The sequence below is a fragment of the Dermacentor variabilis genome, chromosome 3 (genome assembly GCF_050947875.1).
Source record: "Dermacentor variabilis isolate Ectoservices chromosome 3, ASM5094787v1, whole genome shotgun sequence".
Taxonomy (NCBI): domain Eukaryota; kingdom Metazoa; phylum Arthropoda; class Arachnida; order Ixodida; family Ixodidae; genus Dermacentor; species Dermacentor variabilis.
In genome coordinates, this window is record NC_134570.1 from 155411085 (window position 1) to 155435268 (window position 24184).

The 24184-nt window shown below is 43.2% G+C and overlaps 1 protein-coding gene and 1 non-coding gene across 3 annotated transcripts in view; both read right to left on the reverse strand.

The window, feature by feature from the left end:
- LOC142574274 (sulfotransferase 1C2-like) overlaps positions 1–24184 on the reverse strand; it is a 47985-nt gene that overhangs the window by 7881 nt on the left and 15920 nt on the right. The window contains exons 1-2 of one of the 2 annotated variants that reach the window (XM_075683397.1): positions 23702–23801; positions 5380–5716 (exon numbers count right to left, since the gene is read on the reverse strand). In XM_075683397.1, the coding sequence (XP_075539512.1) occupies positions 5380–5716; positions 23702–23720 (356 nt within the window). In that variant the 5' untranslated portion in view covers positions 23721–23801. Of the gene's footprint in view, positions 1–5379; positions 5717–23701; positions 23802–24184 lie in introns of those variants that run through there. The other variant, XM_075683398.1, reaches the window with a different exon arrangement.
- On the reverse strand, positions 703–775 carry TRNAM-CAU (transfer RNA methionine (anticodon CAU)). Its single transcript has one exon. It is a non-coding gene; the product is annotated as a tRNA-Met (tRNA).

The following is a 24184-nucleotide window of genomic DNA, read 5'->3' on the forward strand; positions in this document are numbered from 1 at the left end:
TTGTAATAAATAAGCCAAATTAGGTTCTCTGAGTTAATATGTTACTATATTGATGTCATTCGATTGTGGTCTAGCAGACGAAAATGCTAAACAAGGCGAAGTAATTTTTACTTGTACTTCGTAAGCTGTGAAAGCAAGTCAATTAAGCTGTTACAGATGAAATGGGACATTTGTAGATGTGTTCTACAATTTCGCAGATCAGAATAGCTTTAGAGTCAAGTGATATACCACTATAAGTTCTTTATAAAGCATGCAGCAGGGTTCAGCGTTGTAGGAGACTGGCATCAACAGAGGTCTATTTACTGTGAAGTTCAAATGAGGTGTTCTTGTTAGGGTAACTATGTAAAATTCATGCTTCAGTTCTAATCTTGTATGAGGCAGTCTTAGATAGGAAAATTGATTTCTTTTCAACAATGGCAGAAATGCATTGGTAATACTTGTATACGTAGACATTACATGCCTATTGTTTAACCAATTGTGCCCCTGCATGCTTAAATTTACAGGCGTCTGACTGAATAATGTCGGCTTTTGTTAAAAGCGAGAAGAAAGGAAGTTAACCGAGGCACCCGATTTTTATTAGTCATGACATAAGAAGCCAACCAACAGTGAGACCAAGGACAACATAGGGGAAAAAGCTTGTTCTTAATGAATGAACTAAAGAAACGATAAATTAATGGAAATGAAAGTGGATGAAAAATAACTTGCCGCAGGTGGGGAACGATCCCACAACCTTCGCATTATGCGTGCGATGTTCTACCGACTGAGCTACCGCGGCGCCGTTTCCCCATCCACTTTTTTGGGTATTTATGTTTCTCAGTAGAACTCTGGGAGCGTTAGCCAGCGCCACCACTCAGAAACCGTGGCAGCGAATGTGGAAGATGGTTTCTGCCGGAGGCGTCACAAGAGTGTGATCTTTTTTGATTGAAGGCAACTGGTCAATAAACCCGCACATGCTACCTCAAGGTCTCAATGTTGCCGCATTCGAGATTCTCTTTACGTAATAAACGATAAAAAAGGAAATTAACCGAGAGCCCGATTTTTATTAGTCATGTCATAAGAAGCCAACAAACACTGACACCAAGGACAACATTGGGGATATTACTTGTGCCTGATAAATGAATAAAACAAACGATAAATTATTGGGAATGGAAGTGGATGAAAAAAATAACTTGCTGCAGGTGGGGAGCGATCCCACAACCTTCGCATTACGTCAGGTGTGAAGCCTGGGGGGAGTGGCCAAGCTGTTAAAAACCCTTTCGGAGTTTTTGAAAAGTGTTGAATACGTCTCAATTTCACTCATGTGTTGCCGGTAGATGTTCGCCTGCAATTCCCAGATATATGTATCAGTACAAATATTAGTTCTATTTGTTGGATCTACTACCGAAGGAGTAAGAAGCCCTTGCTTGACTACCGTTCTGACCACTCCAAGCTTGTAAAGAGAGGTATGGCTGCTAACTGCCTGAAAGCTACTCTGGTAAAATCTTGTGTGCACCCGGTTCCCTGCGGCGTTCAGCAACAAGCCAGCTGCTTTGGTAGGGCAGTCACAGAGAGCCTCATAAAAGAGGTAAGAAAACACACTCTCGCCCTCTCTCTCACTGTGCTTGTTCGTTGCGTCCATACGATCGGGTGCAACCCGCGTTTCCGAAATGAAACGTTCTTGTGATATTTGTTAATGGTAAATTGAGATAACTTGAAACCAACAGTGAAACACAAAAGAGGCCGAGCACCGCGGGGTCGAAGCACAAACGGAGAGGACGCGAACGCGCTCGCGGACGCTACATTGATTTCGACAGTGCGACGCCTGATGTGGCACGGCGAAAGTACAAGTACCACACATGAAAAGAAGAGACGCGGCGAACTTGCACAGTGAGCACCACGACGTCGAAGCACAAACGGAAAGGGCGCGAACGTGGCGGTTCTCTTCACCTCCAGGCGCCATCCGTTTCTGGCGCTCGCGACCCCGAGGCTTCAAACATATTAAAGCAATTTCACAGAAGGGCCCTTCAGGCTTACGCGTAAGAGGAGTAGCTAATCGTGTGCGCTCTGCCGCATCTTGTTCACCGCAATTAAATTGATTACAGACTTTACAATAAATTTTAGTGAACGAAAAAAATGGCACGAATCTGACAAGGATGAAGTGCGCTTTCCAGGTTCCGTTGTGGGTGGAACGGCTATGAGGTGCGCGCTTATGTGTCAGAACGGTGTATATCTTCATCTACAACCACGATGGGAGAATTTTCACAAAGTGGTTGCAACGCGTTTTCGCCTCAAGTCGATAATCATCCCCGTAAACTGGAATGCACAATAAAGTGCAAGACCTTTTCCGAGGGCCAGATAACATACCAAACGCATTTTTAAGAGATACGCAGAATGGGTCTCAAGATACTTGTGTGTTCTGTTCTCTTGATCACTATCTGAGGGGCAAGTTCCGGACGACTGGGGAATCGCCAGAGTAAAACCTTTCCATAAGAATGGAAGGAAAGACTGCATAAAGAACTATCGTCCGATTTCCTTAACCTGTACTCCATGTCAACTCTGAGAACATATTATACATAACCACATAACGCAGTTTCTTGACAAACATCATATTTAACTAAGTATCAACATGGATTTCGACAAAGTTATTCTACGTGTACCCAGCTAGCAGAAACAATACATGAATTTTGCACTTTCAATTAATAACGCAAAACAAACCGATGTAATTTTTATGGACTTTAAAAAAGCTTTTCATAAAGTGTCTCATAAGAAGTTATTGCACAAATCAGGGAGAATATAAAATAACCAGCAACTTTTAAACTGGATTGCCGCATAAATTAACAATCGAAAACAGTTTGTTGTCTTTAATGGAGAAACTTCGGAAATTCTTGGCGCGGACTCAGGCGTTCCCCAGGGGTCTGTGCTTGGGCCCCTTCTTTTTATTTTGTTTATTAATGATATTGTCTGCAATATTCCTGTCAAAATGTGATTGTATGCCGATGACTGCGGGAATTACCCTGAAGTGGACATTACAGCTGACCAAATTCTTTTAAATGATACACTCAAAAAAATTGTTCAGTGGTGTGATATGTGGCAAATGTGTATAAGCTATAAAAAACAGTGTTCATGAGAGTTACTCACAAAAAAAGACCATTAACCTTTGTCTATTCTATCAGCAGCAGTGTCCTTCACGAAGTACCTCATTACAGATACCTGGACCTCTGGATAACAAGTAACTTAGACTGGACTAAGCACATTGATTATGTCGTAAGAAACGCAAACTGTAAGTTGTTCTTTTTATGAAGAGCTTTATAATTTACTACTCCTGATGTCCGCATGACCACATATAAAGCGCTTATTCTCCCATTCTCCCAAGGGGTCCCAGATTATGCAGCCATAATCTGGGACAACTAGGACCAATACCACTCGGACCCATATTAGCAAGATTGAAAGCGCACAGAAAAAGGGCTTGCGATTCATATATAACAGCTTTGGACGTTCTTCTGTTTCTGCCCTTTTAACGAGAGCCCAGTTTCCCCAAATAACGCAAAGAAATAGGTCATCTAGGCTAAAATTTATCTATCAGATTGTAAAGGGGCACTATAAATTAGACATTTCAGACGTAATAACATCTTCATCCGGGTTGCGACTACACAAAGACACCAATTAATAATTGCTCCGTTTCGCACACGTAACAACTTCTTTAAATACTCTTTCTTTCCACGGACAATAACTGAATGGAAGCAGCTTACTAACACCGAAGTTCAACAGCCTTCACTTACCTTGTTTACATCGTGTCTAACTTGGTACTTACCGTATGCCTTCTATTCTACTTTATATTAGTTTATTTACTCTTATGTATCTATGTACTTGTCGGTTGCCTTCTTTGTGATCTTTTCAACATTCGTACCCTCCTTCCAAAATTCCTAAAGTGGAATTGCAGTGTCAATAAATAAATAAATAAAATAAATAAATAATTGTACCCTATCAAGTAAGAAACTGAAATTCAAGGACATCATAGGCGGTCTGTACATAAATTTATGGGGTTGCTCGGATCTAGATTCCTGGCCACTGTTGCCTCGTAAATTATACATATTGAAGCCTTCTAGTGCACGTCCTGCAAGCAGAGGCGTCGAAAGATAGCTTGGAACAAATGTACGCGCCACATTAGCGTAGAGATATGTACGGGACAGTAACAGTGCGTAACTGGCACACAGAAGCCGAAACGAGACCCAGAGGCTAATATTCAAACTGCGCGCGCCTTAAACAGGAACCACAAGTGTGGCTTTACCTGAAGAATAAGATAATTTATGGCCTTCTAGCGCAGGAAAGACTAAGAAAAAGACGTCGAAACCAATCTTGGAGTGAGAAAGAGACAACAAGTAAATGTATAGGTATGTACAGAGCAGATTGCCCAGATGACCCAGATGAATCGATTCCGGAGATAGTTCAGTCATAAAATTGGGCTCCTTCTTAAGGTAGTGCAGTCTAAACAAACGACATGGTATTCCAATGCGCCCCAAAGTACCTTTAGTTTTTTTCGATCTCAACCGCGGTTGAGTCGTCTTATTTTGTTTATTACTGTATACAAAAAGATGTTCGTGGCGGTAAGTGGCACTGGCTCCTCACCTTCTCTCAGATCATAAATGTGCTTATAAACGTGTTCAATGAGAACCAACGGTACAAAAATACAGTGGCATCTCACAGAATCGGAACGTTCCACTTGATAGATGCCTGATTAAACAAGTACAAGAGCCATGAAGTAAAGAAGCCGGCAATGAATGAAGAAAAAAGTAAGAGGAATAAAATATATGATCTAAACGGGCTTGAGCCAGGAGAGTTGAGCTACAGAACAATGAAGGAATTTGCAAAAAAAATTGCAGCTGACTGCAGAGAATTCGGCAACAGAAACTGCTAGATCTTTAAGTGTAGAAAACGGAACCAGAGCGAGAAGCATTAAGCAACACAACAGTGAAGAAGGAAAAATGAAACGGAGACATTTCAGTAAAAATGAAAGAAAGCTTCGCTTACCCCGTCTTTCTACCTATCTGTAGGATCCGCCCAAATTTTTCATCGTCTAGCGAAAAAAGAAACACTATAGAGACGCATACACAAGGCACTACTACACACTTACAGGTCGATTGCTCGTGTGCATTGCCGTATGTCTGTCCCTGTCTCAATTACTTTGTAATAAACAGTAGAAAAACATTTTCAATAACTGCTCATAAGCGCTGCTCGTTAACCTCGATGGCCTTGAGTTCTTTATTGCTGGAGCGTATGTCGAATGCTCGAATGTTTCTTTCATTCCCCCTCAATAGGTCACCTCGGCGGAGTCAAGGTTCTACGACGGTTTGGCATAGCCACTGACCAACATTGTCCTGCGCATTATGTGAACACGCTCACTTGGCATCGTTGCTCATGAACTCTGGTTGTGGTGGGAGATGTGTGAGGAAGCATCGCAACGCCAACGCTGGTCTCCAGTTGTCGACACCAACGTACTCCATCGGGCGACTGTTTTCGGAGAACTGGTCGTAATTCTCAACGCCTTCTCCTTCGTTCAGAATGAGTTGGATGATGTACTGCACCCAGTGTGTCCCGCTTTTTGGAAACGACCACTGCACCAGATCTCCCTTGGAGGCCTTGAAATTCAGCGCTTTCCTCACCAAGACCGGGTCGACATTTGGACATCTGGGTAGGCCATCTATTATTTGGTAGAAGGGTCCTCGTTGTTCCATTGAACCTAAAATTGTTTTAAATGGCTTTATTTGTGCAGGAGACAATACAATATAACGCGAGTTCTAGACCTGTTGAGGAAAATAAAATCAGACAATAGATTTGCCCTACCTAGGAAATAACGTCTGGAAATAAAACAGAATTACCACGTCGCCCCCGTCGCAGTTTTATTTTTTTTGTAAGAACTGATAGCACAACTTCACGCGATTTTTTATTAGTTCCATTAAAAACTTCAGTTGCATGTAATTCTACTGCATATTAGGCGTTAAAAACGGCGTTAAAACGGCGTTCTCTGGCGTTAAAAACGTTTCCCGCATGTAAGGACTTCGAGCACACAGAGGCACCGACAACCACCAAGAACGTGGCATCTTATTAAGGTGGAAATGAAAAAGACTATGATTTACTAAGGCGAAAGCCTGAAGGGACTCATACACCCGAAAGTCCAGAAAATGCAGCGTGTGGTAAAAATGTCATCAGAGCTCGCCTCGCAGAGACCGGAGCTCGTTGCACTGCTCGCGCGTTCGTGTCTGTTGTCTTCCACAGATTGCTCCGATGCGGATCAGTTAATTTGGTTAGGGTCAATTCAGCCACTCAAACCCATGACGTTTGGTGCGAGTCGCACACTTGATTTTTGTTGAAAGTCGAATCCATCACCTTTGGTGTTCATTAGGGCGAAGTTAATTAAGACAGGTTTAATTGGGCAGCTTAAATTAGGGCACTCGAAACCGCGACATTTGGCGGGAGAAAAGAAGTAGTAAGAAGCAAGCACGCATTCGAATGAGATCTCAAGTAATTTAATTAATGTTACTTGAGCGCGCAGGCTTTCGGCTACACCCTCTTTGGCGTATGCTAAAGGGACTGCCAATTTATTGTGATTGATTCAAACGCTCCATTGAAATGGAGTGATTAGAATTTTAAATTCGCTCAAAATGTAGCTCAATACGGCATGTCGTGACGCTTTGCGTGGGAACTTTGCATTATGGAGCTGGATTCCTAGTCAGATCAGAGATCAGAGATAACTCAGATGAGATCACAGTTATTACGTGCACCAAAATATTGACTTGAAAATTTAGTTTACAGGCGTTTGCGCTTTACACTGTGCGTATCGCCATATGAGTAAATTGACGCTTAAGCCCCAACCACTGGCCCGCGTCGGCAAGCTTCGGCACGCGCCGAAGCGTTAAAAGCGTCGGTCGGGAACAGGGCGAAGCGTGATGACGCACAGCGATTATGTCGACTGCCCATGCTAGAAGTTCGCCGACGCGAGGCGAAGCTTCGCCAGCTTGCACCAAAGAGAGGCTACGACGCGTCGCCGGCGTCAACCAATCGGAGGCTACGAAGCCTCCGGCTGCTGCTGCTATGATGGCCGCCCATGCGAATACGGCGACACCAACGATAGTCCGAGTTCATTGGACGCACGACGCTCTTACAGTGTTGCTAAAAGACAGTAGTGTAACAGTAGGCCGACAACGACGCGACCGGCGGCCGTGGGTTGTGGCAGTGCGACCTGGATACGAACCGACTTCGGACGACGCCGGCAAATCCAACCTTTTCACTGGGTTCCGCCGGTCTCAGTGCGATCGTCTGCTAAAACTTCCAGCCAAATTACGATTGCCGCAGCATCTGTGCTTGGTGTATGTGTATTTTGTTGTGCTGAAAACGAATGGTAACATGCTTCCAAACTTCGAAGACTGGATAATAAGCACTCGACTAGCGCAATTTTGTTTACGTTACACGTAGGCCTAGCGCGTCCATCAAGTTTTTAACTGGCGAGTGCACGAGCCCAGCTGAGAAACTCAAATGAAATGAATTTTCAGTTCATTTGGCGCTGCGGTGATTTAAAATATGGCACTCCTGCCTTCGTGTGATGTGGTGACTGAACCGTGTGGAGCTTCGGGTGGTCAACGGCGGCGTGTTTCTTCTGGTCTCGGGTGACTCAAGTTTAACGGGCGAGCTGTACGCTCTTTCCTGTGGCAAAGATAACTTTTCAAAGCGAAAGACACCAGTAGTCGAACAATGGGAATTATGTGTACATCATCTGCCATGCCGTCCGTTTGAGCTAACAGTGTGATCTTCCATTCGGCATGTGAATCCAGTTCAGTGCAAGTTCACTGTACTCCTTCACTTACTGCTATCAAGTGCACGCGTCTTTTGGGTTAGTTGGGGATAAATCGCTCGAGCAACACTCAAGAATATTGATGCAATGAAGGATCCGTTACACAGCGCAGACAAGTTTGAGCCTGTGTGTCCTTATACTTGAGCACTGCAAAAAGAAATTATCTGTTTCTAACGTGTGCACCGTGCGCAGTGCATAGTAGGATTTCCATCATGCAAGGCTTACGCATGTAGCAGTGCATTCGAGGATTTTTTCGATACCTGTGTCAGAAGCAACAAGTACTCAGTCATGGTTAAAAGGTTAGCAAAAACCCGGGGCACTTCGTCGACCAAATAAAGATTTAAAAGAAAAGACGACGTTTCGGCTCCCACACGGGAGCCTTGTTCACAGGTAAAATCACAGGTTCACAGTAAATTTTACCTGTGAACAAGGCTCCCGTGTGGGAGCCGAAACGTCTTCTTTTCTTTTAAATCTTTATTTGGTCGGCGAAGTGCCCCGGGATTTTGCTAACCTTTTAACCATGTTTCATCCCGACCAGACGGGCTTCCGTCAAACACTGAACTTCAAGTACTCAGTCAAGGGAAGTGTAATTGTTTTTATGTCACTTTTGTATGAAAAGTGCAGATGCTGTGAGTGCTTTGTGAGGAAAGTGAAAAGGTGCCATCAGTGCTTTCTGCAGTCAGTATTTTTAACAGCTCAAATCTCATCAGCTTCTACTAAAATATTCCTTGCTGCGATATTATAAACTGTAGTCAGAAAAAAGATCAACTCAAAACCAAGTTCCTAATGCATCTTCGCAGAATGTGCTTGATTAACAGCTTAAGACTTACACTGCAACATTATCCCGATGTAAAACATATGTGCTTCAAATATATTCCGGAAAGGTGAACGACTGGGTCTACAATAACAAACTTTGTAGCAGCACTGCAACAAGTGCTTCCCTATGTATGAGTCACAAAAAGACAGCTGCGTGTCTAACCTACTTTCTAGTAGACACCTCTATAAAGACTGTTCGGGCCCTTCCCATTCTGGGTGTGACATTCAGCTCTTCCCTCATTTTTTCCGCATTTGTCAAGAGCACTGTATCTAAGCATCGACACATTCTTGGGTTTGTATCCCGCGTCTCCTTTCCATGATGACCTGAGGTTTTCCGTGCAACTACACTTCTATCACTCTGCCACGGCTTCAGTACTGCTCATCACTATAGTCCCCGTGCGAAACTCGCGTCACTGACAAACTTGAGCTTGTTCAGCGCCGGACAACACGCACCTCTACTCCAGACTTTTTGGTCGTCGCGAGCTCATGCCAGCCTACGAGGATTGCCTCAAAACTCTCAAGTGGCACACCCTGCAATACCAGCGCAACATTGCTCTAGTCTGTCTATTCTGCAGGATGCTTGATGGCAATCTGGACAGGACTCGTCTTTCATGACTTCGTCAGACGAAGTGGTCAACACAGCCTGAGCCCCATCCCGCCTTTACGGCCCGACATCACAACTCCCATGATTATATCTGGAATACAGAGTTTTCTCTCTACCCCCCTAGCCATTTGGATTTCCCTTCCTTACGACCGGACTGAATTAGCACTCCTGCGTGTTTTCCACCCATGGACTGTGCGCGTGTGGGCCGTTCTCTGTGATTGAGCAAGTATGTGTGTGTGCGCGCACCCGTGGAAGGGAAGGCGGTGTCTTCAGCACCCTGCAAGTTCCTGTTCTATATGGCTGGCTATCAGACGCTCTAGCGTACAGGCATCAGCCTTTCTTCACTCTGCAGGGCCATGTTACCACTTAGATTATTATTACTGTTAGAATCCTCACTGCGACCACATTGATTGTGTTGAAGATAGCGTGACACAAAATTCAAAATATTTCTGGAGCTTCGTGCGCTCTCACTCTTCTAAAATAACGATGTATGTCTTGATCGAAATGGCAATGTTGTCTCGAACACTCCTGATGCATTTGCTGAACATTTATATTCGTTGTATGACGAAATATGCTTCAAGTAACCTTCCTTCTCAATCTGGCATGGTCTTTACGCTATCAGTCAATAAAAACCTTGTTTTCAAGTGTATGAAGTGCCTCAAACATGCCCTTTCTTGTGGTGCTGATGGCATTTCTTCCGCAGTGCTTAAGACGTACGGAAGCACACTTGCTCCCTGTTCTTACAACCACCTTCAATAGTTCCCTAAAGTCTAGTACGTTTTCTAGCACTCCGAAGGTAGCATGGACATTGCCCGTGTACAAGTCGGATGCTATAGGTGCAGTTACTAACTGCCACCCTATATCTATCTGTAGTGTGTCAAAAGTGTTTTTATTGCTATTGCAGTCCTTGCTTTCTGTTAGTGCGACGAGCATTTTAATAAATGAACAGCATGGCATTGTGTGCCGATGACTTAAAACTTCTTGAGACTGTCAGCAGTGTTCACCACTGCATCGACCTCCAAAAAGTCATTTTTTTCACTCGCAAACTGGTGCAGAAACAATAAGGTATTCTTAAATGCTTCCAATACTATGGCATTGAGTTGTATGTGGAAAACACAGCATGTGAAATTTTCGTGCACCCTACGTGATGCTCCACTGCCCAGGGTCGATGAAATGAAAGATCTTGGTATGTACTTCGTGAAAATGCTAAGCTTCTCTTCACACAGATACATTCATGCCCTTCCCGCTCTTGGAATTGCATGCTGTATATTTCATGATTTCCTTTAACTTGTGTTTCTGTAATTGCATTCTGCTGCGGGCCTTCCACTACTAGAGTATGCCTCTGTAGGATGGGCTGCACCGCGCAAATCTAATTCTGGCCTCATTGAGCATGTCCACAATAAATGGACATCTATCTTCAAGCACCACTTTTGCCATTCTGGCTACCACACTTGAGCCTTCTCAAATATACCTGAACTCGCAACTCTAGATTCAAGACTTAATTAATCAGACATTTTGTTCCTGCATAAGGTCGTCCATGAAATTATGCATTGCCCAAAGCTTCTTGATCATATGCAATTGTTCGTTCCGCAACAGTGTACCAGGCAGCATTTCACATTCTTTGCCTGGCCTTGCTCTAAGACTACTATATATGACTCGACTCCAAAACACACAATAACTGTACCTGTATTTACATACTTCAGACTTCATTTCCTCTGTTTTGTGTATCTGTGGATGATAATGTACGATTCATCATCATCATCATCAGCCTGGTTACGCCCACTGCAGGGCAAAGGCCTCTCCCATACTTCTCCAACAACCCCGGTCATGTACTAATTGTGGCCATGCCGTCCCTGCAAACTTCTTAATCTCATCCGCCCACCTAACTTTCTGCCGCCCCCTGCTACGCTTCCCTTCCCTTGGGATCCAGTCCGTAACCCTCAATGACCATCGGTTATCTTCCCTCCTCATTACATGTCCTGCCCATGCCCATTTCTTTTTCTTGATTTCAACTAAGATGTCATTAACTCGCGTTTGTTTCCTCACCCAATCTGCTCTTTTCTTATCCCTTAACGTTACACCTATCATTCTTCTTTCCATAGCTCGTTGTGTCGTCCTCAATTTGAGTAGAACCCTTTTCGTAAGCCTCCAGGTTTCTGCCCCGTAGGTGAGTACTGGTAAGACACAGCTATTATATACTTTTCACTTGAGGGATAACGGCAACCTGCTGTTCATGATTTGGGAATGCCTGCCAAACGCACTCCAGCCCATTCTTATTCTTCTGATTATTTCCGTCTCATGATCCGGATCCGCCGTCACTACCTGCCCTAAGTAGATGTATTCCCTTACTACTTCCAGTGCCTCGCTGCCTATTGTAAATTGCTGTTCTCTCCCGAGACTGTTAAGCATTACTTTAGTTTTCTGCATATTAATTTTTAGACCCACTCTTCTGTTTTGCCTCTCCAGGTCAGTGAGCATGCATTGCAATTGGTCCCCTGAGTTACTAAGCAAGGCAATGTCATCAGCCAATCGCAAGTTACTAAGGTATTCTCCATTAACTTTTATCCCCAATTCTTCCCAATTCAGGTCTCTGAATACCTCCTGTAAACACGCTGTGAATAGCATTGGAGATATCGTATCTCCCTGCCTGACGCCTTTCTTTATTGGGATTTAGTTGCTTGCTTTATGGAGGACTATGGTGGCTGTGGAGCCGTTATAGATATCTTCCAGTATTTTTACATATGGCTCATCTGCACCCTGATTCCGTAATGCCTCCATGACTGCTGAGGTTTCGACTGAATCAAACGCTTTCTCGTAATCAATGAAAGCTATATACAACGGTTGCTTATATTCTGCACATTTCTCTATCACTTGATTGATAGTGTGAATATGGTCTATTGTTGAGTAGCCTTTACGGAATCCTGCCTGTTCCTTTGGTTGACAGAAGTCTAAGGTGTTCCTGATTCTATTTGCAATTACCTTAGTAAATAGTTTGTAGGCAACGGACAGTAAGCTGATCGGTCTATAATTTTTCAAGTCTTTGGCGTCCCCTTTCTTATGGATTAGGATTATGTTATGTTATGTTATGTTATGAACACAACCTCCTATGAATGTATGATTACCTCCCTTTTACTCTTGCTCGTTTTATTGTTCCTCCACTTGTTTATCTATCTAGCATTCCTTTTGTCTACCACGTTCATGTTTTCTGTACATTTTGTCTCGCGTGTTGCCCTTTATGTGCACCAGTACGAAGGCTCTGTCTTTGTTTCTAGGCAGTATAATAAACATTTCTTTAATTTATTATTATTGTAGCACAAAATTGTACTAGTATATTATTTCAATGCTATAGATTTTGTGCGATTTAAAAAAATGCATGAATTAGGAAAGTGCAATAATATACTATGCCTGTATGCATTGTGCTAGTAATTTATTCTGGGTTTTAATAATGGTCGGCTATTGTATTCAGTGTTCCAGAATAAAATAATATGCCACAGCAACTATAGTGTACCTCACAGAGCAAATTGAATGTCTTTCTCAGTGAAAACATCATAGCAGGCTGAAAACAATAAACTTGCATTTTTTTGTGGTGACAAAGTGAATAAATTGTGAAAATTGGCTGTTTATATATATACTTGTTGTATTAAGCAAATGAGTAGCCCCCATACATTCGAATAAGCGCTTTAATGTACTACTTGGCAAAAGGAAGCGAAAGACACCTATTAAAACCCTCCGATTCTCATGCTCATATTATCTGATGGTACGTGATTTCACTAATGTCCGGAGCGACATACTTGACATCTTGGAACTAGTTACAAAAGAACATGGCCTTTACATTGTGAATAATGTGTTAGCAATGCACTCAATCTGAGGGAATCCCGAAGTGGTGTTGATCACAACTACCTAGAATACTAAATGAGGTGTTCCATGGGCTAGATTTGAGAGAATCAAGAATTGGGAGGGGACAAGCTACGAATTACGTAAACTTTAGCGATTCTAGATGTTTTTTTGTGAATGCTACAGGTGTCTCAATTATTTTTGCTGATTTTCTCATAACGGCCAATCTTTCACGTTTCCTTCATGCACCAACAAGCATAATTACATTGGCACCGATGCTTTATCTGTATCCGGTGGCCGTATATCACCGGCTAAATAATGTTAAACTTTATGGCTCGGCGCAGGATGCGCCTGCACGTACCGGAAGTTTCGCAGATGTTACCGATGGTTCTGTCAGTTGTCTGTTGTCGACGAACCTTTTATGATCTGATTGCATGCGCAACACGAAATGTGTGGTAGTTACTGGAAGGCGCGCTGGCACCAGCAAACACGTTGGAACTTTCGACGACTGATGTATGAAAACCGACTCGATTGACCTGCAGATGAGATTTGCGACGATCGCCGACATTTCTCGCTGCTATTGTTGCGATTGCGTGTGCATCAGTTTTCACCGTCACTACTGCATGAAAACTTTTAACACGTTTTTTTAATGATACATTACACGCCTAATTTTTACATATTTGGTCGTGCAGTGAGCTACCAAAAATTTAAATGGTGCAACTGCTTTTGATATGATATGGCATCGTCGTGCAGGTGTTTGCAAAGCGAGCTTCTAGGCAGATGATGCCCGAGCGCTGATGTTGATATTTGTGCACTATGGTTACTTCAAAGATAACAAGAAACTGTTGCGGCAGGCATACATCCAGTAATCAAACGTGTTTTTTATGTCTAAATGCGCGTACAGAACACTAACTCATTGTTTCAAGCTTACTTTACAGCACGCTCTTTCATGTCGGCCTTTGACAGATAAAGACAAAATAGTCCAGCAGCAGTGCGCTGCAGCCGACGAGCGAGCTTCGGCGCGCGCGGCCCGTGTAGAGCTTGTGTCCAATTGTTGCGTGCCCTCTTCCTCCGACCAACGCGAAGTAAAGCGTTCGCTTGTCGGCGCGTGCCGAAGTTTGCCGACGCGTGCCACTGGTTGGGCCTTTACACTCTAAAAAGAAACAGAGTTCCGGGCACTCTCGTTGAGGGAGTATCGGCTTGTCCCATATTTCACTCTTTTCGAGAGTAGATCGACCCTCTTTGAGAGAGAGTTGGGCAACTCCTCCTGACAGAGTTTTGTTACTCCACCGCAAGGGAGTGCTAGTACTCTTTCGCAAAGTACTACTGCTCTCCTCATAGGGAGTGCTAGTACTCTTCCACAGAGGGATAATTCTATCACCACAGGGGTAATAGTACTCCCCCAGACCGAGTTCTTCTACTCCTCCAAACCCAATATTTCTACTCCAAGCCGAGTGTTTCTACTCTCCCAAACAGAGCGTTTGTACTCCTTCAGAAAAGAGTGCTAGTACTCTTCCAAACAGTGTGAAAGCACGATGTAGATCCATGGTCACGTTTGAAGGGATTCTCAATACTTACATGTGTGGAGTATTTGATTCCTTAATAAGCAACTTCTGCACTTATGCTTGGTGATTGGGATATATTCTGTAGTCGCCGAGTTACTCACATGAAACACTTTATCTCCTAAAAGGTCAAAATCTTTATTGATCAGTCACAAGACAAAGTGAATAATAATTTGACAAACATACTGGCAAACACATAAAATCAGATTAAACGATGCCAATGAAATTTAGAACACATCTTGTAATAAAACATAAGTATATTCTGTAATGTTTCATCAGTATTACAGTGTAGAAATATCCTTTAATTTCAATTGGCTCCTTTTAAATAATAAAGTATACAATTGAAAGTTAAACATAGAACAAGCGTGTGCAAACTCAAAAAATATTGACACTACGATCAAAGAGAAGTATGCGCCACAATACTGGCCAGAAAATGCATTTCAGGCGCAAAACGCGTGCACTTATACGACATAGGTTACCAGCTGAGCTGCTATGCATGGGGCTGGTTATGTAGATAAATTGTACAAGAAACTTTTTTGTGTGCCATAGTCTAAGACAGTAGCTCATTTGATAACGTCCTGAACAGCGTATGGGTGTTTCTAACTGAAGAGTACAGTGCATTTAGAAATGTGTTGTATATTCTCATGTAAGACCGCAGGTGTAGCTAGCTTTGTTTATATTTCACATAAAGTTATTAATGTATGGGCTGCATCCTATTGTTTCTAAGTATGTCTTGTAGGGGTTCTGCAGCAATATCTTGCCCGGTCTAAAACCGGTACAGAGGCGTATTATATTCTCTATTCTCTTGGCCTCCTCACAAAAGTAGTTTCCTGGTGCTGTTCGAATTAATACATTACACTTTCTCACAAATAAATAAAATTGTATTTACAACATTATCTAGCGTGTAGCAAATCAGTATAAAACTGCAGGAGAACTGGCATTAAAAGCTTGCGCATCGAATTTCTTTTCGTATATGGCAGCTTTTCATTCCCATAACGGTAACAATGCTGTACTTCTAAGGAGCAGCTTGCATATGTACATGATCAATTATTTTGACTCGCTGAATATGCAATCTAACTGGAATATAGCATGGCTTCAGATGTGGACCGAAAATCAGATGTGATGAATATGATGCATCAAAGGTGACATAAGCATTAGTACAGGCAGGGAAGTACACGAAAAAAACAAAGAAGCAAAACAAACTGAGAATGGCACCATCCTGTTTCATATATCACTTCCATGCACGTGGATTTTGCATGCGACTATGTATATACTTGCACAATGAACCAACTATCTGAAACCCAAGCTTTTTTCCTACTGAAGTGGTGAAAATGCGCTAAAGAAAAGTTATCGCGCTTACAGAATCTTGGTTTCAAAACAAGTGCATATGTGTCTAGGAAGATTAATACATCACCTCACTGTGCATTCTGCTTTAAGTCCAGAAGAATTATGTCTACGGAAGCCATGAAATTAAGGGGCTTTTGCTTAACACTATACGTTCACATCCGCCAATTGATGAACAAATGTTCTGCTCAGATGCTCTATTCTTTGCATTGAACGCATCTCTACCTCCACTTGCATACTTCGTTGGCAAGTAGATTGAAGACACCACCATTTTACATTTTTTAAAATTATTTTCAATTCCAAGTGACTCTCTCGCTTCTAACACGTAAGGTGTGCACCACGGTGTACACAGTAAAAGGCTTTAATTGCTTGTTGCTTTCGCTTTGCGAAGCACGAGCAGTTCTAATGTACTGGTTTCGTGAGCATGCACGTAAACGATAATGACTTCCTAAACATGGGATCCTTTTCCCCCAATGCTCCCCCTTTCTGGAACCTAAAAGGAAGCCATAATTCTAAAATTAAGTGTAAAAAATAGATAAAAAGGAAGACATGAAAATCTGCCTGCTCCATGTAAGCATTTACAATACAGAATCACAGTGGTTTGTATTTGCACCCTTGCATTAGGTGTTAAATGTATGTAAGCACTTAACCAAGCATGAGTTTTTGCTTTTGACAGTGAACACAGGCACCGTGCTCATTGAAAGTATGTATCATGTCACTAAGCAAATATGCAAATTCATTGTACCACTATTTTTATCACGCGGACGTATCTGTTGAGAGGAAAGACAAAAAGCAGTCACTTCCCACAACTAATCAGCCTTTTTAAGACACATTTCTAACTTTACAATGACACTTGCTCCCATGTGTTTGTCTCCAGAGAGCATATTTGATTTTGACTTTCCCATCCAAGACATTACATAGATAAACCATGTTGACTGCCTAGAGCACGTGATAATTTCCATCTTGATGTGACATACTGTTTTTTTTTATTTTGCTGACATTTACTCTAATAGTACACCCAACATTACATTGCACTACATTTTAGTTTTCTTGTCCAAAATACATGGTAATGTATTTTGATTATTTGGCTTACTCTCCTCCGCACTACGCGAAGTCGCGCTGGGCTGGCTCTTTGACATCCTTGTCTCCTTTCAGCTGCTTTCTTGCGTTATATAAAGCGGGTGCCTGTAAAATATCGTGCGCGAAAGTCAACACAAGGACATGGTGTAAAACAACATCAAGACACTCAAGGCCATGGCAATAAAAGAAAGTCTTAGCTTTTAGTCTTCCTACTGAAATGCATGCGAAACATATAAATGACTGCAACAGTCAACTGCTAAACAAAGTTCAATTCTTAGATTTAAACAAAAAAGAAATAACCGCCAGTTCATCCCCGTTCGGCACCAATGTTAAAATATTCCTTCTAATAAATAGAATATTGGTGATTGTCAGATGTCATAGGTCCGTCATTAGTCTGGTGTGTCGCAAACACCACGTGTGACACATCCGAAGCATGTGCCCGGTGTACCCCCCACAGCATCTCTGGTTGTACCACTGGTCAAGCCATAATTTGAGGATTATATCTCCAAACATGATTCTGCGTAGGAATGAAAATATGGTCCTCCAGCGCATTGGATATGACTGGATGGGCCTATAAGAAAGGGCAACAAGGCTTGTTATGGCAAGTGCAGCCACATTACAATATTAACAAGAAAGCTCACTGCGGCCTGGATATAAGCATACTAAAAGGCAAGAACTTATTTTCGTTTATTAGGTGCGCAATGGAGTTCATTTTGACAGACTCAACTACTGCTGCAGTTTGAAATCTAGTATTTTACATTCTTGAAGGCGTGTAAAAGTTGCAGTTAGACTGCACTTATTAGTCTATTAGACAAACTCCTTGTTTTGTGTACGACAGACGACTGGTAACACGAAATTAAAGCAACATTTTATTTTGATAGTTTATTTCTCTACTAAAAATATTAAAGCGAGAAACACATTTTGATCTGCAATGCAGTATCAAGATGCCCACATTACGATTGTAACCCCCAGAGGAAGGGTGATTTATCTATTCATATGACATAACTCTGAACCACCAACTCATATTAGCAAATTCACAGGCATGTCCAAAACAATAAGCCTATAGAAAGCGGCCCTGTAGTTGACCCTGAGGTTGTGATTTCCCACAGCAGCAGTTACATTCCATGCCGATGCAGAACTTTCTGCTTGGCAATTCACCGACTTCGCAGACATAAGCATTCTTTCAGATTCGCACCATGCTCGAAAATCGCAACAGGAAACATAAAATCAGACATATAATCACACCATTTCAATACATGAGCAAAAACAGTTCAGTATTAGGGCTAAACACCATGAGAGCAATTTAGTCCGCGACAGCGACGAGCGACGGCTTCGAGCGAGAAAACGGGCCGTCGCTTGAACAGATCGCTCGCTTCTGGAAATCTAGAAATCGTTGCTCGTCTCCCGGAACTCCTATGAGCGACTAGCCAATAGCGCGAAGCCGGAACTGGATGTACATCGCTCAAATGCTACCGATTGTCGCGTGGAACGACCAAACGTTTGAATTTTTATACGTGCAAGAATAAGAACCTACTGCAAGACCTTCGGAAATATTTCATGCAACTTTTTACAGTAAAATACATCAACTTAGATTACTAAAGCACGCGTCACGCTAGATTCGACGCGTGTTTGCAGCCCTCCTGCCGGGAAGACCGGGGAGGCGTCGCTCAAGATTGTCGCTCGCACGGAGTACGACTTTTAGGCGACGAGCGAACGCGACAGCCATCTCCATCGCATCGCTTGTAGCTGTCGCGCGCAAGATCGCTTATATGGGGTTTATACGTTATTCAGCATAAAACATGGACTCCTAACGCGTTTTCAGTAAGTTTAAAATAACACGCCCAACTGACCTCTTACAGCATGCAGCTGAATGCCTGCGACAAAGTTTCTAACTAGCACTGGCGCTTCACGTAACATCAGCGGTCGCAGATTACCCATGAGCAAGACAGCGTCAAGCGCGCGGCTTATTTATAACGAAAGCATGCCGCCAGCAAAATGACGCTTTCTGTTATGTGACTCCTTATTTCAACAGCATTCCGTACACAGTAGACTGTGAAACTGAATGAATTCAAACACACAAAACGCACGCTAAGCAGGCTCCGTGTAGGCTCGGAATCATGGGTTGGTCAACAAACCATTTTAGGCGTCCTCTCGCCTCACGTCTTATTGAACATACTGCGGTTCTGGCAGCGTCTGCAATTTTCAAAGCTCTTGTGAATAGCGGCAAGTGATAAAATCAGGTGCAGTTATCGCGACGAGTGGCTTTTACGATCGACATCGAGAGAAACAGCGTGCTTGCCTAGTCCATTGTCAATCGCATTGGCTAAGCACCGCCACGACTTCCTGGCAATAGCATGTCATATACGCAGAAGGTGCCCCTAAGTTAGAATTCACTTACCGTGGAAATTTGTTGTATATCTAACGAATGACGAACGACTGTCGTGTTTTCGCGGTGACGCGAGATGGCTGACAAACGGTCTCCCTTGGATGGCCTTCGTTGCTGCTCGCAGGGCGGATCACCTTTCTCCGGTGCTGTGCTGTTCCGCGATGTTGAGCGCGCGCGAGGTGCAGCAACTCCGAGTGAAAAAGTACAGCGCGCGCTACGCGTTTTTTTTAACTCTGGCGGCCTGTTCTCTTAGAAGCAAAACGGTGTGTTTTTTGCTCAATGTGCGTGAGTGATTAAACGCCATGTTGGGGGCCAGCCTCCTACAGTTTAAGCAGAAGATTACGCTACGTTTTGTCCTCTATTGCCGCAAGAGTAGAACGGGCATTATACACACCCTCCGAAGGGCAGAGTGAAAAGCACATTTCACTCTCTCCTTGGTGACAGAGGGAGAAATGCATTTCACTCCACTCGACATTTTTAGAGAGTAAAACAACGCTTTGAAGAGTAAATAGGCCGCTTCACTTCTGCGATGCCCTCCCTAGTTTTGAGAGTGTAGAAGCGGTGGTGCCTGAGCGGCAGCTAGTGGAATGGCAGAAACGTGGCGGCCCTCACTGCATAAGGAAGAACACTTAGTTGCTTCACATGCTAGCTCGTATGGATGTAAATCGTCATCGGACATTCGAACTAAAATTCTTCGCTCGCACACAGGTTTTCGAAAGATGACATGCTTCGGAACGGCCGCACGCCGTAGTTCACATACACTGTTAAAGTACATTTCACAGTAGTAAAAACATAGCTTTGCTTTTGAAATGGAGGTTTGCCGTGGCTAAATAAAGGTAGGGCTGACTTCTATAGGACATAAGCAGTTGGACTGCACACGACCACACAAGTAGCCAATTTTGCACACATAATTTAACAGTCCAGGAAGCATGAACCGCATCAGCATTGGCTTGAATAACAAGAACTATTACTTACGGCTAAGGCCGTCCTTGCCTGATTCCAACGAATCCTGGCTAACAACCACTATTGCTCTCACCTCTCACAGTTGTCACCTTAGAGATGCACAAACTTGATCGTGATTTCAGACCAGAAAATTCCGACAAAAATGTGCGAAGTTCTCTCAGTTTACACCGCAGTATTGGACGCTCAGAGAGGTAAGTCTTCCATTGCTATAAAAGAATCAGCACCGTAAATATTGGCGGTCGGTCTTTTTAAAGCAGCCACAACACACGCTTTTTGAGCGCGATTTATGCATTAAATATTAAACGGTGCGCATCCCACAGTGGGCTGGTAAAATTCCAGTGCCTTCAGCACAGTGGAGAATTGTATTAGAACGTGTTAAATCGCAGTTAAACTGTACAGTAGTCTGGTACCACTAAGTCGAGACAAAATCTAACCGAAGTAACAGCATCCCATCACGAAGGTCACGCCTTTGTGCAGTGTAAGCACCGGAATCGATGGTAGGAGCCGGAAACACATCATGTTCGCCATGCATTGTTTCAATTTCACATTTACAGTCGCAAAAAATAGTTTAGGCACCAGAAATGCAGTGATTCTTTTTTTTCCCGCACATTGAGCATTCTGGTGCTGTGGTGTCCAAATACTTGCTCATGACTTTACGTCTCGGCGGTGATTCTCAGGTAGTTGCTGCTGGTGTTCTGTACTTTGCGCCAGCTTTATCGCAGTAGTGATGGAATAGCAGCTACAATGAAATGGCGACGTCCTTGCTGCAGCGTTGGGCTCCAGAGCGCGCGGAGCATGGTGCCTGATGTGGTCAAGAATTGTCTCCAAGCAGACGACACGGCGGTGGCCGCCGCACTTCCTGGCGTAACAGAAGTCATGCCAAAATGGCATTGCTTGTGGGTGGGAGGGGCTTAGCGGCGTCTATTTCTTACTGACATTTCGAATTAACAGGGTGCTTCGAGACGATTTCGTTGTGTGAATAAATACATTGCCCCTCTGGGGGGGAGGGGTGGGGCTCTCAGTTTCTATAACAAACAGAATAATTGGACTACCATTTCATGGCGCCCTCAGAACAAATATCACATTGAAGATGTTGAGTGGACTCCCACAAGATTTTTTTGTGCGGCGTTAAAGCCTTCTTTCGTTTTATGTTTTTTTTGAGCAGCGCATATACAGCTACGCCTAAAATTCACTTGTGAGGCAGAGCGCGTGTCAGTTCCTTCTTTGTCTCTCGTGTTCACGCTGAATTTTTCTAACCATCGATCAAGTATTCCAACTAACCCGATTAGCCGTCTTGATCCTGAACTATATATCAGTACAAAGTACACATCAACGATTAAATACCTATGCCACAGTTTCAAGCGAGCGAGCTTTGGAGTACTGGAGATTACACTTCGCTTTTTCTTCGATGCAGACTTGGCTTAACAATAATGACCATTTACATATGCATGGACTTGGCTTAACAATAATGGTCATTTACATATGCGCACTCTTAAGCATGATTAGGCCAGTATTGCGCGCTCTATAGTTGGGCTTGTTCATTAAAACAAAAAAAAACATTAACCAGTCCCTTAAAAATGCAAGAGGATAAGCTTGCATGAGCTCCGCACAAAGCTGTAATGACCTTGATTCGCATTGGAGTTCTGACTTCGGCGGTGCGTAACAGGCTTGTCATAAGGCTACAGCCGTGGTTGATGCATGATGAACGCCCTTATTAATTACTGCGACATGGTTATGGCAACTAAGTTTCTTATTAAATAAGAATATTGCTTTCGTCAAAACCGCGAACAAGAGCGCACCTCCAGCACTACGTGTTGGTCATCGATGGCGCGTTTCTGTCTTAGTGCACGCGCTCCTTCCAATCAAATCACTTGAGTCACCAAGCCACTGTCCGATATATATTTTTTTTTCCTAGCAGCGGGACGCCCGCCGAAGGCTGCCTTCACAGTCTGTCATCAAGTCGGTCGCGCACCTAGCAGCCGGGATCACGAAGCGACCGTGCTTGCATGGAAAACGTGTATTTTCAGTTCATAACGAGACACTCAAGAGATGAAGATGAAGAGCCCATTTAGACCCCTCTGAGTAAGAGAGCACATAGGTTCACCTCAGCATGTGTGGACTCGTGTGAGGCTTGTTGCTAAATCTGAATAAGAGCAATAAGCGTCGGAAGCTAGGCCAGGCGGCTAAAACTCCATTTGAAACGTCATGCGGTGTAAGAATCGAAAGGCCCACCCACGCTTGTGATATTGTGCTGTACCGCCGAATATTAATTAGTGTCACGTTTCCGAATACAACATTGACGTGCCCATCACTCGTCTCTTGAAATATATGCCAAGAATACACGAGCAGTATAGTAAAACCAAGAAATAACGGTGTAAAAGGGGTGTTAGAGTGGAAGTAATAAATACACACTCATTTACTTACAAGAATGATAGAAATCCTTCGGAAACATTCTGGATAGCGACGTGTGGCACACTGGAATGCTTAAATAAGTCATTTTCTGCAAATTTTCTGATCAGCATCTACAATATAAACAGTAATCTAAGCGCTACAGTAAATTGTGAAGAAAAGAACCTATATAACGTTTTTAGCACTTTAAGTCGAACTAACATGTTCACTGTAAAATTTTGTTACCACGTGTAATAACATAATCACGTAAAGTACAAGGCAACGGAATAAATGACGATACTGATACGAACAAACCGGCAGCTTCTATTCAGTCACTAATACTGCTCTACAGCGCTACTGAAATCAGTAAATAACTGCAAAAAAAGTGCACACTTCTCTCAGCATCTGTTGACCAGAGGAGACCTGTTTTTTGAAACAAAAAGCCCTCAAACCATATGCTTGTTCATGCCAATATCAGTCAGTACAATGGCGTATCGCGACGGGCACACCCTTCAACGAGATGGCATGTTCGTTATTTCGCATGCTTATATTTACGCTATGGATTTTCGGCTCCCTCCATTTTATGGAAGATGTTTCCTTGTAGGTGATCTTGAGCCATATCCGTCGAATAAGGGTTTCGTGGTTTGTTGATGTGGACTGTTTTACTTAAGAAGCGGATCAGTACGATAAAGGTCCAAATTTTTGCAAGCAAAGGTTCCTCATGATCCGGACAAACATCAAGCGAACAAGTGATGGTTACGTCACCCACGTATTAATTAATAGCTCTTTTCAACGCTTCATCACTGAGCAAATTTTTCGTAACCTTGTCACACACTTCCTGTGAAAAATACAAAGGCCTTATAAAATTTGCATCGGAAATAAGCTCAAAAGCCGTTCACCTGTGCGTTTTCGAAGCATAACAGTGGGCCAAACGGGTACTTGCGTTCTATCTCAGCGTCGCATCTAAGTGGGTCCGTTGCACTGTTTGCTGCAGTCCCGTTCGCCGATACAAGTGCGTGATGTCAATGGAGTGGTTTGGACGCGCTCCAGACGTATAGCCTCAGCTTTTTTCGTCCCTACGACGAATGTAAGAGGCAAAACAACTGTTCGCTTCAGCCGCGCAATTTTTCTACGCATTGTTGCAATCGCTCTTCCACAAGCACATTCGTTTTGTGCTCTGTCGCTGTCAGTTGTCAAACATCCGCTTTTTTTTTTTTGCCTGATGGCGCACGTAATATTTGAGCTTCGGAAAGCCACGGCGGCCTCGTATCGATGGGGCGGCAATGCGAAATCACTCGTGTACTTAGATTTAGGCGCAAGTTAAAAAAAAACCTTGCATTCCAGTTTTTTTTTTGTCTCTCACAAGGGCATGTCTCATGTAA